The 15,264-nt window shown below is 37.2% G+C and overlaps 1 protein-coding gene across 2 annotated transcripts in view; it reads left to right on the forward strand.

Moving 5' to 3' along the window:
* Positions 1 to 15,264, forward strand: part of LOC150096905 (uncharacterized) — an 87,261-nt gene that overhangs the window by 47,304 nt on the left and 24,693 nt on the right. For both annotated transcript variants that reach the window (XM_090408416.1, XM_090408418.1), the window contains exon 4: positions 5,661 to 5,791. In XM_090408416.1, the coding sequence (XP_090264542.1) occupies positions 5,661 to 5,791 (131 nt within the window). The remainder of the gene's footprint in view (positions 1 to 5,660; positions 5,792 to 15,264) is intronic.

Below are 15,264 nucleotides of genomic sequence, written 5' to 3' on the forward strand. Positions count from 1 at the left end.
TTCTAAATTTAGAAGAGCTTATAAACAGTTTTATTGTGCGATATCCCCTTAGAGCAAATATTTAATTAATATTATTATGTAATCATTTTGCATTAATGTTTTTCTTGTAATATAAACAAAATAGCAATTGGAGATTTTCTTATTTTTTTGTCTTATAACCATCAGGGGTGATATTAAATTGTTTGCTTCAGGGTACAATCTAATCTGGCGACGGCCCTGCACTTACTGGGCTAAATTGGGTAGTATTCTGGGCTGTTGGGCTGATATTCTTAGAATGCAAGCTTCTCATATTTGGGGCAGTCTCATGCATCCAAATTTGTTGAGATTTGGGGAGTTTTTTTAGAGGCTGAGGCTGATTCCAGGAATAATTTCTCACATTTATACTTGCTGCGGTATAGTAAAGTGGCTTTCCTCCAGCGTATTTTGTGGCAGGTGTCCAAAGCATGGTCAGCAAATCCTGAGAGTGGCTGTGAGAAGATTGTGAAATGAAAAACTGTTATAAATTCTTGCTGTTTCATTGTGAAATTTTCATTGAATCAACTTTTCAGCATTGTGAAGAAGGAACTTTATTGTTTCAGTGCTGGAAAGCAGTAATTATTATTATTATTCAGACCTCCATGGAGTCAAAAGACTCATTGTGGGAGGTCCTTCCTAAGAAACACAAAGTCTATCAAGACTCATCGAGGGAAGTCCCTCCTAGGAAACACAATGTCTATCATACTACTCCTTAAACTCATTGACTGTTTTCGCTCTCACCACTCTATTAGACAATGCATTCCATGGTTCAACTACCCTCCATGCTAAGAAACCACTCCTTGCCCTCTTTCTCACAGTTTCCTTTTGTAACTTCCGGGGATGGCCTATTGTCATCACTCCTTCCTGCTGTTCAACCAAGCGAAAGAACTCCCCAGTGGCAACACTGTAACCACCTCTCAACAGTTTAAAAGTCTCAATCATATCACCTCTCCTTCTTCTATCCACCAAACTCTGCAGTCCACACTCCCTCAGCCAATCCTCATAACTAACATTGTACAGTCCTGAAACCATCTTTGTTATCCACCTTTGTACCTTTCCACAGTTAATTTATCCTCTTCAAATCCTGGGGACCAATGGCAGCACATGATGGTGGACTTGGGCAGAAGCTTTTCAGTTGCATTTACAAGCATTCTGAGTAGTAAGTTTTAAAAGAGGTATACCATGAGTAGACATATCAATACAAAATTAATAACAGAAAACTCACATACAAAGATTATTTAATAGTATAATTTTCACCTTTGTGTCACAGGCATCTTCAGTACATATCTCAAATTAAACAATAACTGACAATTCCAAAAAGCACCACCTAAGTAGCTGGTGTAAGATAACTAAAATGGTCAATAAATTTCCTAACAAAAAAAAAAAATAAAAACAAAATCGATACAATAAAAAGTTAGGAAAGATTAGCTGATTTGTAAAGTCAGTTTCTTTTTGGAATTGCCAGTTATTGTTTAATTTGAGCTTAATATGTACTGAAGATGCCTGTGACACACAGGCGAAAATTATATTATTAAATAATCTTTGTAAGTGAGTTTTCCGTTATTAATTTTGTATCGATTCTGAGTAGTGAAAAGAATGTTATCGAATGTTGCTAAGTATTTGGCTGCCCATGGAGTAAAAATGGAACATAGTATAAATAAAATTGGAGTTTCTGTGTCTTCAATACACGAAGACTGGACAGAAATATAATGGACAGAAGAAAAGTTAAAAATAGAAGACTGAGAAAGAATATCCTTGTATAAACAGATAAGTGTGATGTTTTTAGGAGTCATTAATCCATATAAGATTTATTCATTTAAGGCTGAAAGAAACTTTATTGCTTGCCAGTTTTCATATAGAAATAGGCTCAGTAAAGGATTCTCAGTCTGATATGTGATTTCTAACAGTTGATATGTTTTTGTTATTTCTTCAGAAGCTTTCATACAGAAGGCCAAGTTGTTCTGAAGTGATGAAACTGCTGATAAGCTTTCAAGAATAATGTTGACTTTCATACAAAGTTAATTCATTCTAAAGTGATGAATTTTTAGTATTTTATTTAGTGGAATTTGCTGTTACTTTCATATAGAAAGTGAAGTTACTAAAGTTTATTGGATTAAGCCAGGATATGTTTTCTTTAGTGTTTTGTGATTTTAAGATGCAAGAAGAATATGACTGTTGTGTTGCTATCATATAGAGAGCAGTTTTTGTGTTAGTCTTGTGTGTGAACTTCAGAAAGAATAAATGTTTTTGTAGGAGGCAAGAAACTAAGGTTATAGGAGTTTTGTCCGTATAGAACAATATCTATTGGTTTTTATGTTGACTCCATGCAAGATCCATAAGACCTATAACACTACAGTGTCAGGTGTGGGAAGTGATTAAGGAGAAAATGTAGCCTGTTTATATGTTTCTTAAAGAGTGGGAGGTTGGAAAAATGCTCAGATGGGTAAAAAAGAAAATTCAGTGGAAACAACAACATGGGGGAGATTGTTCTAAGGAATAGAGGTGGATGGAATGAAGGAAGCTGATGAGAAGTTAGTTCGGTGTGTTCAAAGCTGGACAGTGTATAGGTATGGGCCAGTGGCTACTCTAGTTCTATGTTAGAAGAAAGTGGAGCCAGCCAATTCAGAGGAGCAATTCCCATGAAAGTACCTGTATAAAAAAAAAAGCACAGTGCTGGAACAGAGCACCTGTAATAAAGTGACTGAAGGGAGTCTGTTAAGCAGATTGCCCTCTTCTGAATATTGTCAAGAATTCTTAGAGAGAGATCTTGGGTGCACCATCCCAAATGTGAGAACAGTACTCCAAAGTTTGATGTAGCTGAAACTTATAGAATGTTTGTAGTTGAGAGGAAGAGAAGTAATGTGCTGAACAGAAAAGAACACCAAGCTTTTTAGAGGCTAAGTGAGTGTTTGTGCCACTATAAACTAGATGTGACAGTCAACTCAAGAAGAGACAGTTGATCTTGAAAGGGAACTGGAACATTATCAAAAATGAGAGGGGATACGGTAGGATTTTTCTTATGGGTAATAAGGCAGACTTGAGTTTTTTTTGGCATTGAAATTTACTAAGTTGTCTTCAACACATTTCAGGATGTTGAGTAGGGTAGTATTCAAGTCCCTGGTTATGGACGATCTCGAGGTATCTAACATTGGGGTACTTCAGGGCTTATTGAATGATGAAGAGGAATGAAGGGTACTGGCATTGGTGAAGCTGTGAATAGTATTTGAAGTCACTGAAAGGAGGTTATCAATGTAAAGAAGGAAGAGTGTATGTGAGCGCATACATACAACCCTGAGGCACTCCAGCATTGATGGGGAAATTTGATGTGAGGAAGCTGTCCACCATAATGCAGCTGTTACTTTCTACCAGTGAGGAAGATGGCAGTGTAGTCACAGAGTGTATAAGGGAAGCCATAAGATGGCAGTTTGTTCAGAAGTCCTTAGTGCAGACATGATCAAATGCCTTAGAAATGATGAGAGCATAACATGTGCTTCTCCAAATCATTCTGTGGCCTGAGTCTAAAGGTAGGTGAGATTACTAGGAGGTCAGATATAGAATGAAAATGGCAGAATCCATATTGGTGATCGTAAATAAACTAATGAGCTTCAGTAATGAAGAGGCTGGTTGTTAATAACCCTCCCCATCACTTTTGAAAGTACTGAAGTGAGAGTAATAGGATGATAGTTAGATGGTCTCCTTTTTTAGGTACAAGCTGGATGTGGGCTTGCTTCCATGCTGTTGGTGTAGATCAGTGGCGGCCCATATATAAGCGCTGCGACACTGCAGCACATCCCCAAGGAAAAAATACAGAACCTATCGCAAGAATTCTGAAGAAATATGAGTTAACAGCTACGTATTCACCTATTAACAAATTATCTTCCCATTTTTCTTCTCCTAAAGACAAACGCTCAACTATGTCTCTTCCTGGAGTTTATCAAATTCCCTGCAACTGTGATCTCTCCTATTTTGGACAAACTGGACGTTCTCTTGAAAAAAGAATCCAAGAACATCAATCCTCCATTCATCACAACAAACCTGAAAAATCTGGATTGGCTCAGCATGGGATTGAAACTAACCACAACATCCTGTGGTCAAAAACTCTCCTCTTACATAGATCCCGTTATAAATTTGAACATTTATTCAAAGAAAGTGTAGAGGCTTTACTCCATCGTCCTAACTTGAATCGGAATGACAGTATATCTATATCAAAAATCTGGGAAAGTCTAATCAGGATAACTCATTAATTCATATTAATTTTATATTATTTAATATTATTAATTAATATCTTTATTTCAATCATGTCTCTGCTTAAAAATATTCCCTTTAATACTTAGTGATATAGCATCACACGACTTGTTCTATTTTTAAATGATCTATTGTTAGTATTCCACCTTGTATTTTTTTTAAAACTGTTCTTGTAGTGCCACTGAAGATGGTCTGCTATTTCCAGACCGAAATATTTGGTTAATTAAATATCTTTCTTGTGTTTACGTGCTTATATTATTCAGTCTTTATGTCACAAGTATCCTTAAAACATCAAACATTTAATCTTCATGTTCCCTTCACATTCACATTCTACCTAAAACTGTCATCCTCTTGAATTCTAAAAATTCAGTTCTCTTATTAGTGTAATTCAAGAGGATGACAGTTTTAGGTAGATGACAGTAGATAACCAAGTGAAAAAACTTCCTACACGTATTAATATAATGCTGTTTCCTCTGCCTAGTTTATATTGATACAATTAAAGTCCCTCCCCATAACACTTGTTTAGCACTTGCCAAACCAATTTTCTAAATATTTCCTGCTCATCATCCATATTTTCTGATATATAGCAGCACCCACTAAATATCCTGTCCTATCTACTTCCACCTTACACCATATGCTCTCAAAACCATCATTGCCATTTCTCCTTTGATTCTCTGTCCTGAAGGGGGTGAAACATTCATTTCTTAACATAATCTACAATTGAACACCCAATTTACCTTTCCTACCTAAGTATATTCTTCAATTTCTATCCCTGTTAGGACATCTTGCTCTGATAACTGAGTTTTGCCGATACTACAATCTTCAGACATCTGTTCAGTGAAATTAAACAGTGAACAGCACTCATATTTCATTCATGTAGTCAACTACCATTTGAAATAAAAACTTTAATAATAAAAGTATCTTTACATTAAGGTCATCTTCAGGAATATATACAGATGACTATATATGATAAGAGGATTTGATACTGGGGAATCAGTTTGTTAAAAACCATTAGAGCTAAGTTGCTGTATGAGAATAAAATGCAATAACTTATTCACTCTCTAAATCAACAAGTTGTATGTTCAAATCCCACCATAGTTATGGATGTTCTGTGAATGTCTCAGGGTGATAGATTAATTTTGTCATCCAGTGGGAGACCACAACCCTGATTATTGGAGGGGCTGGAAAAGTGACTTGAAAAGTTCCATGTTTGGCCTCTAGATAGGATTTCCAGATTATCTAATCCTCAGCTCACTCACATCACTAATAGGTTAAAGCCTTTCATCAGTGGGATTCACATATAAAAAAATATCATGTGTGTGCTTTAATTATTTAAAGGCAGCACATTTATATATGGCATGTTTAGGGAAACTGGTTTATTCATTTAATTTTTGTTACAGTTTAACACCCAAGTATTAGAAGTAAAACCAAAGAAGGTAAATGGAAAAGTTTTATGGACAATTGAAGTTAAGAACCTACTTACTGGTGTAAAAGAAAAAAATGTGTTTGATGCAATAATGGTGTGCAATGGGTAATTGTCTTGTATCCTTTATTTTGATATTATTGTTACTATTATTACTTTTTTGCATTTAAAATGATTCAGTTAATAATAATGTTCAGGTTTAAGAATTCTTGCTGTACCCTCTTTCAGCAATTTTTCCTTCTTTCCCCTCAGTCTTGATAAAGTGGTACATTCACAGTAAATATATATTTATTACAAAATTTTTACAAAATAAGTTTTCCTTCTGTGAGAAATATTATTTTGTATTCCAAATGCAATGCTTAATAAAATCCTGATGTTCTGTCTCTTGTCATGATGTCCAACTACATGCAGCATGCTTACAACCATTGTGTAATATTAACCATCCAAACAGCTACACTGGATAAAACTGTCAAAAATATGTGCTTTGTATCCATATTATATGTGTAATATCCCAGGTTATATTGACTTCAATTCCTGTTGTCACAATGAGAATTGAACCTTTGCCAATCGAAGGGTGCAATGTACCGTCATTCTTCCAATTGCACTAATTGGGTTAGTGAATAAGGGAAGGACAGTTATAATTATGATAATATAGATTGGAATGAATTTTGTCAATTCTTGAGAGACAACTATCTTTAGGCAGCATGTTAAGGAGGCCAACAGATAATTGAGAGTTTTAGATCTCATCATTTCATCAGAGTCATTGCGAGTGGGGTATTGCACTTCCATTCATTTGAAGAGAGCAATCATGAAGTGATCATCTGGGTTGTGACTATCATATGAATGAATTACATGACTGATGATTATGAGAAGCTTAGGGGACATCTTGGTGCTATAGTGTGGAATGAGGATTTAAGTGAGAAGGAAAGTAGCATTTAAAATAAATGCTGCTTGGAGACTGACAGAGGACACTTAACAGCATCAATGTGTGAATATATTCTAAGGGTCAACGGGCTGAATAAGGTAGGTGTCAAGTGGATGAATAAATGAAGGGATTAAGCATGAAATCTGGAAGAAAGCACTGTGGAGGCAGCAAAAGATGAATAATGATAATAATCAGTTGCATACAGAGTATAAAGAGCAAGCCAGGAAGGCGACTCACTTGGTAAGGACAGCAAAAGTGCAATATGAGCAGAAATGAGCAAATCAGGACAAGAAATATCCTAAGAAGTTTTTTCAATATGTGACAGTTGAAAGAAGGATTTTGGCAATATGATGTTAATAGATGAAAGTCATAGATTGTAGTATTCATTAAGCAATTCATCAGGTTGTTTTATCATCAGTATGAAATCAGGAGAGGCACAAGTGTAGATAGAGGAAATGGGAGAAGACTTACTGGTGAGCAAGCAAGCGGTATATGAGAAACTAGTAAGCTGAATGTCGATAAGTCAAGACTGACACTAACTCCCTGAAATAGTTCCTTAAGACAGGTGGCAATATGTCATCATATTGCCACCTGTCTGGCAATATGATGACATATCACAAGAGTGTTGCAGCAGCATGAGTCTGAAAGGAGTGGAAGGAAGGAATGCAAAATTGTTCCATTTCACAAAGATAGTAATAAGGTTACAAATTATAGACTGATCTGTATATTTGTTATAGCTAAGGTGTAGAAGAGAGTGGTGAGTGGAATGCAAACGGTATTCCCTCAATCAGTTTTCATATCTCACATTCCAAAGATCAGCTACCACTTTAGTCACTCTCTTCTCTGGATCTTTTCTAATATATCTTTCATTACCATGAAAACCAGGGACCAAATCACTGCACAATAATCCATTGGAGAACTGATAAAGGCTTATACAATGAAACCACAACCTCTTTATTTTTGCACATTACAATCCTGTACATCACTACCATAATTTGATATGATGACATCATGATTTGTGCAATGTGACCTCTGAACTACGGATCCTTGTCCACACTCTCATTTCTCTTGTTCGCTCAATCTCCTCCAAAATTTCCCCACTAATTGTATACTTTGCATCCCATCATTGCCTATCAAATTAAAGAACCTTTCACTTTGCAACTGAACTTATAGTTCCATACACTTGCCCACTCATACAACCTACTCAAGCCCTCCTGTAATGTCACAACATTTATTTGATTCCTGATCACTCTCCCTAGTTGCATATCATCTGGAAACAGTTTTATATCTCTGATTAAATCCATTCCAGTATCCTTAATACAGGGTGGCCATAAAATAGCTTTCCCTCTTTGGAGGCATCTGTAGTTAAAACCAATAAACGGAATGAGACCAAATTTTATATTGAGACTTTGAAGATGGGGGGGGGATGATTTCTGCAAAAAAAAAAAAGATTTAGTACCAAAAGTTGCCGATAGGAGAAATTTCGGCGCTGGTGGAGCCAAAAACAAGTGGATAATTACATTAAAGCAGATAAAATGGAATAATAACATTTCGACGGTGTAAGCGACAACAGCATCACTCATTCCAGCTGGATATATGGAGCATTACAATGATAATAATAATAATTAAATTAAAACAACAACTTGCAAGAGACACAGAAATTAATGTAATGATTGAACTCACAGGAAATGTTTTATTCATCATATTCGTCTGTTACTGTCTCTTCTTGCATCGCTTTCTGTCCTCTGCCAGGTCTAACTCCTAGTGATCCAGTTTCTTCAAACTTCTTAATCATAGCTCTCAGTGCTACAGCCGACATAGGACCTGTACGCAGGTTATGAAGCCTTCTAAATTTCCGAAGGGCTGCTATGGCATTGCACTGTTTAAGGTAAAACAACTTAACAAGTAAAGCACGCTGAGGCAAGGTAGGACGCATATTGAACACACACAATTCGTCAGTCATTCGAATAACTGCCTGAACATTCCAATCCCTTTTTAAGTGGAATTGATGCCACTGCTGTCACGTACGCACAGTAAAATTTGCATAATCCTTTTTACCTGCATTTACTGCAAATATTTGACTGCTTTTGGCTCCCCCAGCACTAAAATTTCCCCTTTTGGCGACTTTTGGTACTAAATATATACTAATGCCAGGAGTATTAGGAACAAGAAGAAAGAATTTTTGGCCTTGATTGGCTCTTCCTGGCCACAGGTTATTGGCATTAGTGAAACATGGCTGACGGAAGATGATATAGTTAGTGGGATAGAATGTGTAGGTTATAGTGTGTTTAGGAGGGACAAAGAGAATAAAATAGGGGGAGGAGTATTATTGATGATAGCTGATGAATTGCAGCCAAGGAGAATTGAAGTTGTATCGCAGGATAGTGAAAAGAGCTCATTTGAGGCTATTTGGTGTGAGATTGAGACTGGCAGAACAAAATATACAGTTGGGTGCTGCTATAGACCAGGTGATGGAATAGATGGTGGAGATAGTATGCATAAACAAATTGATGAAATGAGTGGAAGGAGGGTAATTATTATGGGGGATTTCAACTATGGTAACATTGACAGGAAGGAGGAGAGGACACATGTGAGGAAGGAAATGGATTTTATTCAATTATTAAGGGCTAACTATCTGAGACAGCATGTAATTGAAAATACTAGGGGTGTGAGAGTGCTTGACCTGGTAATAGCATCTGAGAATTTGACTGTAATGAATATGACCATGTTGCCACCTATTAGTGAGAGTGATCATAAGGTCTTGATCTGGGAGGTGGCTAAAGGTGTGGAATTTTTGATTAAGACAGGGTATATGTGGAATTACAGTGCTAGCAAGTATGACAAGCTTAGAAGATTGCTTGGATCAGTGCAATGGCATGTAAAACTGCAAGGGCTGGATGTCGATAGAGCATGGGACGTAGTCAAGGAACATTTACACAAGGTTATGGCTGATTGTATACCTAGGGTCCAAATAGTAAAGCAAGTAGGGGTTAAATGGATGAATAACACCATTAAGCTTGAGCTGCAAAAAAAAGAAACAACTGTGGAGGGAATTTAAAGAAAAAGGTGACCTGCAGGCACACGAACGGTATAAAGCATAGGCCAGAAGGGTAACGAGTGTGGTAAAAAAAAGCAAAAGTGGATTATGAAAGGAAACTAGCTATGCAAGCTAAAGAGAATCCCAAACAGTTCTTTCAATATGCTGCAAGCAAAAAAAAAACTGTACACAGCAAAATGATTTTAAGGAATGATGATGGTAAGGAGGTCACTGAATCAGTCAGAATAGTGGAATTACTGAGCGAGCACTTTGCAAGAGTATATCATCCAGGTGGTGACATTGAAAAAATGAAGGAACCATTAGTTTATACGGGAATTGTGATGAATGAAGTGGATGTGAATAGTCTGTTACAGGACCTTAATATGAATACATCTGTGGGATTGGATGGTATACCGGCACGGGTCTTATGTGAAGCGGCTAAAGAATTATCAGTGCCCTTGACCATGTTGTTTAATCTGAGTCTCGGGTCTGGTTTAGTCCCGAAAGATGTGGAAAGAGGGGGAAAATAGTTCCACTGCATAAAGGAGGATCCAAGACTACTGTTGCAAATTACTGACTGATCAGCATATCAGGAGTCGTTGTTTAGGTCTTGGAGAAAGTAGTCAAGGGAAAAATACAGGAATGGATTGATGAAAATGAGATACCGTATGGGGGACAGCATGGCTTTGTGAAGGGTAGATCATGCCTCAGTAACTTACTCAAGTTTTATAACACAGTGACGGCTGAACTGGATAAGGGTAATGGGTTTACAGTGATACTGCTGGACCTGGCTAAGGCATTTGACAGGATACCAAATGGAATTCTAATCCGTAAACTACAACATATGGGAATGGATATAGGGTTGGTGAGATGGATAGGTGGGTGGTTGATGGAGAGATATCAGAGAGTAGTTTATTCAGGAGTAGAGTTCAAAAGACGGCCTGTGACTAGTGGTGTGCCGCAGGGTTCTGTTCTTGGACCACTGCTGTTTAATTTGTTCATTAACGATATAGGGAAGGATCTAAGAGGAACAGTTCATTTGTTTGCTGATGATGCAAAGTTGGGTAGGGCAATAGTGAATGCAGAAGATGTCAAAATCTTGCAGGACGACTTGGATAGATTGGAGTTCTGGGCTAAGGAGAATGGATGTCAATTTAATGTGACAAAATGTAAGGTTATGCATTTTGGGGTGAAAAGATTAGCAGCAGTATGCCACATTGGTGGAACTGTATTCCAGGAGATTGATGAGGCCAGGGACTTGGGAGTGCTCGTGGATAGAGAGATGAAGTTTAGGGGGCACATTGCAAAAGTGGCTAAATCAGCTCATCGACTTTTTGTTGTTGAAAAATACTTTAATGAGCAGAGACAAGCAAGTTATTGTACCTCTGTACTGAGCCTTGATAAGACCTCATCTCGACTACTGTGTCCAGATTTGGTCACCTAGGTTTCTTCTTGATGGGGAGGAGGTGGAGAGGATCCAGAGGTGAGTGACCAAGATGATAGCAGGTCTATGGAATGAACCTTATGAAAACAGGTTGAAGATTTGTGGGTTGCAGAAATTAGTTGATAGGCGGAAAAGGAGAGATATGATTGAGACCTTCAAATTGCTAAAGGGTTTTTATAGGATTAATTCAGAGGATATTTTTGAGATCAGGACTGGTGGTGGGAAAACTAGGGGACAGCTATGGAAGCTGGGCAAGAGTGTGGTTAGCAAGGGTGTTAGAGCTGGGTTCTTTACTTTCAGAGTGGTAAATGAGTGGAATAAGCTGCCAGAGTCTGTTGTGGGTGCTATGACGGTGAGTGAGTTCAAGGCAAGGTATGATAATGTCATATAGTTGTGTGGACATGATGTTTAGGGCCTCTCTCGATGAGTCTAAGAACTCCCTGGAGTCGCCCATAATAATAATAATAATAATAAATCTTTTTTTTGCAGAATTTCTCTTCCCATGCCTTCGAAAGTCTCAATATAAAATGTGGTCTCATTCTGTGTATTAGTTTTAGCTACAGATACCTCCAAAGAGGGAAAGTTAATTTATGCCCCCCCCTGTATATCAGTTAAATAACAATGCTCCAAAACAACCCTTGCAGTATACCACTAATGACTTTCCTTATTCATGATACAACCACCACATACAACTTGTAGAACAAAGAGCCATTGCTCTCTCTTTGTTCTACAAGTTGTATGTGGGGGTTGGTAAGCAATGACATAAGGAGCAGATTCTTTAGATATATTGAATGAATTTAAAGCACAGTTTAATGGGTTTTGTGTGTAACAGTGTATACCTCCTGTGATGAGTCTTTTGACTCCATGGAGGTCTGCTGTTAATAATAATCATAATGATAATTTATTATTACACAGGTATCTCCATGGAGTCAATATTGGACTAATGCTAACCATCATTCACACTATCATACTTCTCTTTAAGCTCATTACTGTGGGTGCACTCACAACTAACTCCGGGAGTCTATTCCAATCATTCACTGCTCTCCAAGAAAAAAAATTAATCTGTATACTCTTACTAATCAAACTCTTGCATGACATCCAGATGCAATCTTTGTTTTCGCCCTACTCATCACGTACAAAAAAATTCTTTAGTGCTAGTCTTATAGAAGCCCTTTAGTAACTTATACTCTCACATGGAGCATTCCACAGAACTGTCATCAGGTTGGTTCACTGATCTCTGAATCCTGCACTACCTCCTGATACCAAAAAAAGCCCAAGTGACTAGAGTGCTAGATCTGTGCACAGTAGTCAAGATACAGCCAAATCATTGTCTTATGAAGAGGGATAGTAACATCTTTTATCCTTGCTTGTCAGAGTGCTTTCTGACATCCAAGAATACTTGGAGCTATTTTGCCAACTTTTGCGGTATGACCTCTGAACTTCAACTCTGATCTCCCCCCCCCCCCAACTCCACTTCAATTTCCTGCAATATGGTATCATCAGTAAGATACAAAGTATGTAGCCTCTTCATCCCAAAGTGCCACTACTTTTTGCAGCATTAAATTGATAACTTTTGTCCTTTGTCTACACTGGCAATTTATTTAAATCATCCAACAGGATATCTACATCTCCTTTATCAACTGTTGCCCTCCTCCCAAGTTTTGCATCATCAGCAAACAATTGATTATCCTTATCATTAATATACAAATTAAAGAGAAGTGACCTTAGCACTGAGCCCTGAAGCACTCTACTAGTCCTCTTCATTTGCCTTGATTTCAATCCACTGCACCATATATTACTCTCTGATGTCTGTCAACTACCCACTTATCCACAGCATCGTATCCTTTCCCATTTGTGCCAACTTATATAATAGTTTTCTATGCTGCATTCTGTCAGATGTCTTTGCAAAATCCAGCAGTATCATGGTGTAGGCATTTTCTTTATTTAATTCTTCTGTCACTCTATTATAAAATTGAGTAAATTGCTAAGGTAGATCATATGTTTTACAAAACCATACCACTGACTGTAGAGCACTGTATTCTTATCCACCCATTCCTATATTTTACCTTTAACCAACCTTTGCAGTACTTAATCACCATTCCTGAGATACTAATTGGCCAGCAGTTTTATACTTCTGTTTTGGAGCCACCTTTATATTATGGATGGACTTCTGCAATTGTGGGATTTCCGTTGGACCAGAAGCCTTTTTGGTCCAACTGGAAAACCATCACAAGAACCTTTTTTCAAGGTTCTTGTGATGGTTTTTTGGTGTTAAGGTACAGGGACAGATGATCTCGGTCTTCTAATAGTTATTATTATAGAGACAGATGATATGAAATCTGCAAGGCATTATCTTTCTCAGTGTTTTTCATATTCCAATTATGAGCATGAGTTTACAGTTTTAATATTGAAAAAAAAAAGTAAATATATAAGAATAACTTATTATTAGTATAATAAAAATTAAATGCATTCAAGTTCATATTTCATCAATAAACAAAAAAAAAAATAATCAAAACATTTATTGTTGTGATGTTATGGTTTCTTTTAATTTAATACTAAAATATGTTTTACTTTTTTGTTCTTTACCATAAAGTGTAATATATGTACATTTTGTAGCAATGACAGTATCAGAAATGTAGAATCAAATATCAGAAATGCTTTTTTGTGTTTGTCCATTCTTATATATAACAGTGCAGCTCTTATTAAGATAAGTTTGTTGTTTGGAATCTCTACAAAAATTGGTTAATTATTTTACTTTAGGTTGGAATCAGGTGTATGTAAAATGCTGTGATACATGCTGCAATAATAACTAACAGTATGCACTGTTAATTATAATAGTGCATCAATCATTATCAGTTCAATTGATAATGATTGATGTCACTATGCAGGAATGTTATTTTGTTGTTATTATTAATATCATATCTTCCATGGAGTCAACACACTCATTGTAAGAGGTTCATTCAAATTACAAATTTATCATATTAAACCTTAAAATTCTTAACACTCCCTGTATTCACAACATGTTCTAATAACATGTTTCATTCACTTACAATTCTCCACATAAAATTTTTCCACATCCTTCTTCACCACCCTTTTACACAACTTCCAAGGATGGCCTCTAGTTCTTACCTTATCCCTTGTACTTTTTTTTTTATAATCCCCTCCATATTAATCTGATAAAATCCCCTCTAAACTGTAATTTACATTCCTTTAACCTCTCTCCATAGCCAGCATTTCAGAGTCCTGCTGTTGTCTTAGTCACTCATTTCTGGACTTTCTCCAGTGTTTCCACATCATTATGAAACTAAGTAAACTAAGAAGGACTTTGTGGCATGCAGTACTTGCGGCATGTATGCTTCTCGGGAATTACATATGTGGCTTGTTAAAGAGAGTGGAGAGCGTATGTGCGCCAAATGCAGGCAGTTGGAGGAAATAAATACATTAGATATATCGATATCCGACTTTGTTGCTCCAGGAACGGAGAATAGGAAGACAAGTAGTATGATAGGAGCGAATGAGAAAATAATAGTTGATAGTGTGGAAGGTGTGAGTGACTGTGGAAGTTTAGGAGATGGTTTTGTATGGGAGAGTGAATTTAGATTAAGAGTGACTGACCTGCAGAGGGAGATAGATGAGTTGAAAGAGGAGGTGGAATGTCTAGTGAATGAGAGCAGAAGTATGAAAGATAAGATTAGGAGAATGGAAGAGATAAATGCAAGGCAAATCAGAGTAGGAGAGAGAGAGAATTTAAGGAGTATGAGTGAGAGGTATGGGGGTGCTAGAAGAGGAGAGAATGGAAACAGTAGAAGAGAGGGAATGAGAGAGAGGTATGGGAATGCTAGCAGACGAGAGGATGGAAACAGGAGAGACGGAATGAGAGAGAGATATGGAAGTGCTAGAAGAGGAGAGAATGGAAACGGTAGGAGAGATGGAATGAGAGAGAGGTATGGGAATGCTAGAAGACAAGCGGATGGAAACAGTAGTAGGAGAGACAGAATGAGAGAGGGATATGGAAGTGTTAGAAGTGGAGAAAATGGAAACAGTAGGAGAGAGGGAATGAGAGAGATGTATGGGAGTGCTAGAAGAGGAGAGAATGGAAACAGTAGAAGAGAGAGGTATGGGAATGAAAGAAGAGGAGAGAATGGAAACAATAGGAGCGAGGGAATGGTAAGAGG

This window comes from Typopeltis vanoorti, chromosome 18 (genome assembly GCF_054136105.1).
Source record: "Typopeltis vanoorti isolate ZY-2024b chromosome 18, IOZ_Tvanoo_1.0, whole genome shotgun sequence".
Lineage (NCBI taxonomy): Eukaryota > Metazoa > Arthropoda > Arachnida > Uropygi > Thelyphonidae > Typopeltis > Typopeltis vanoorti.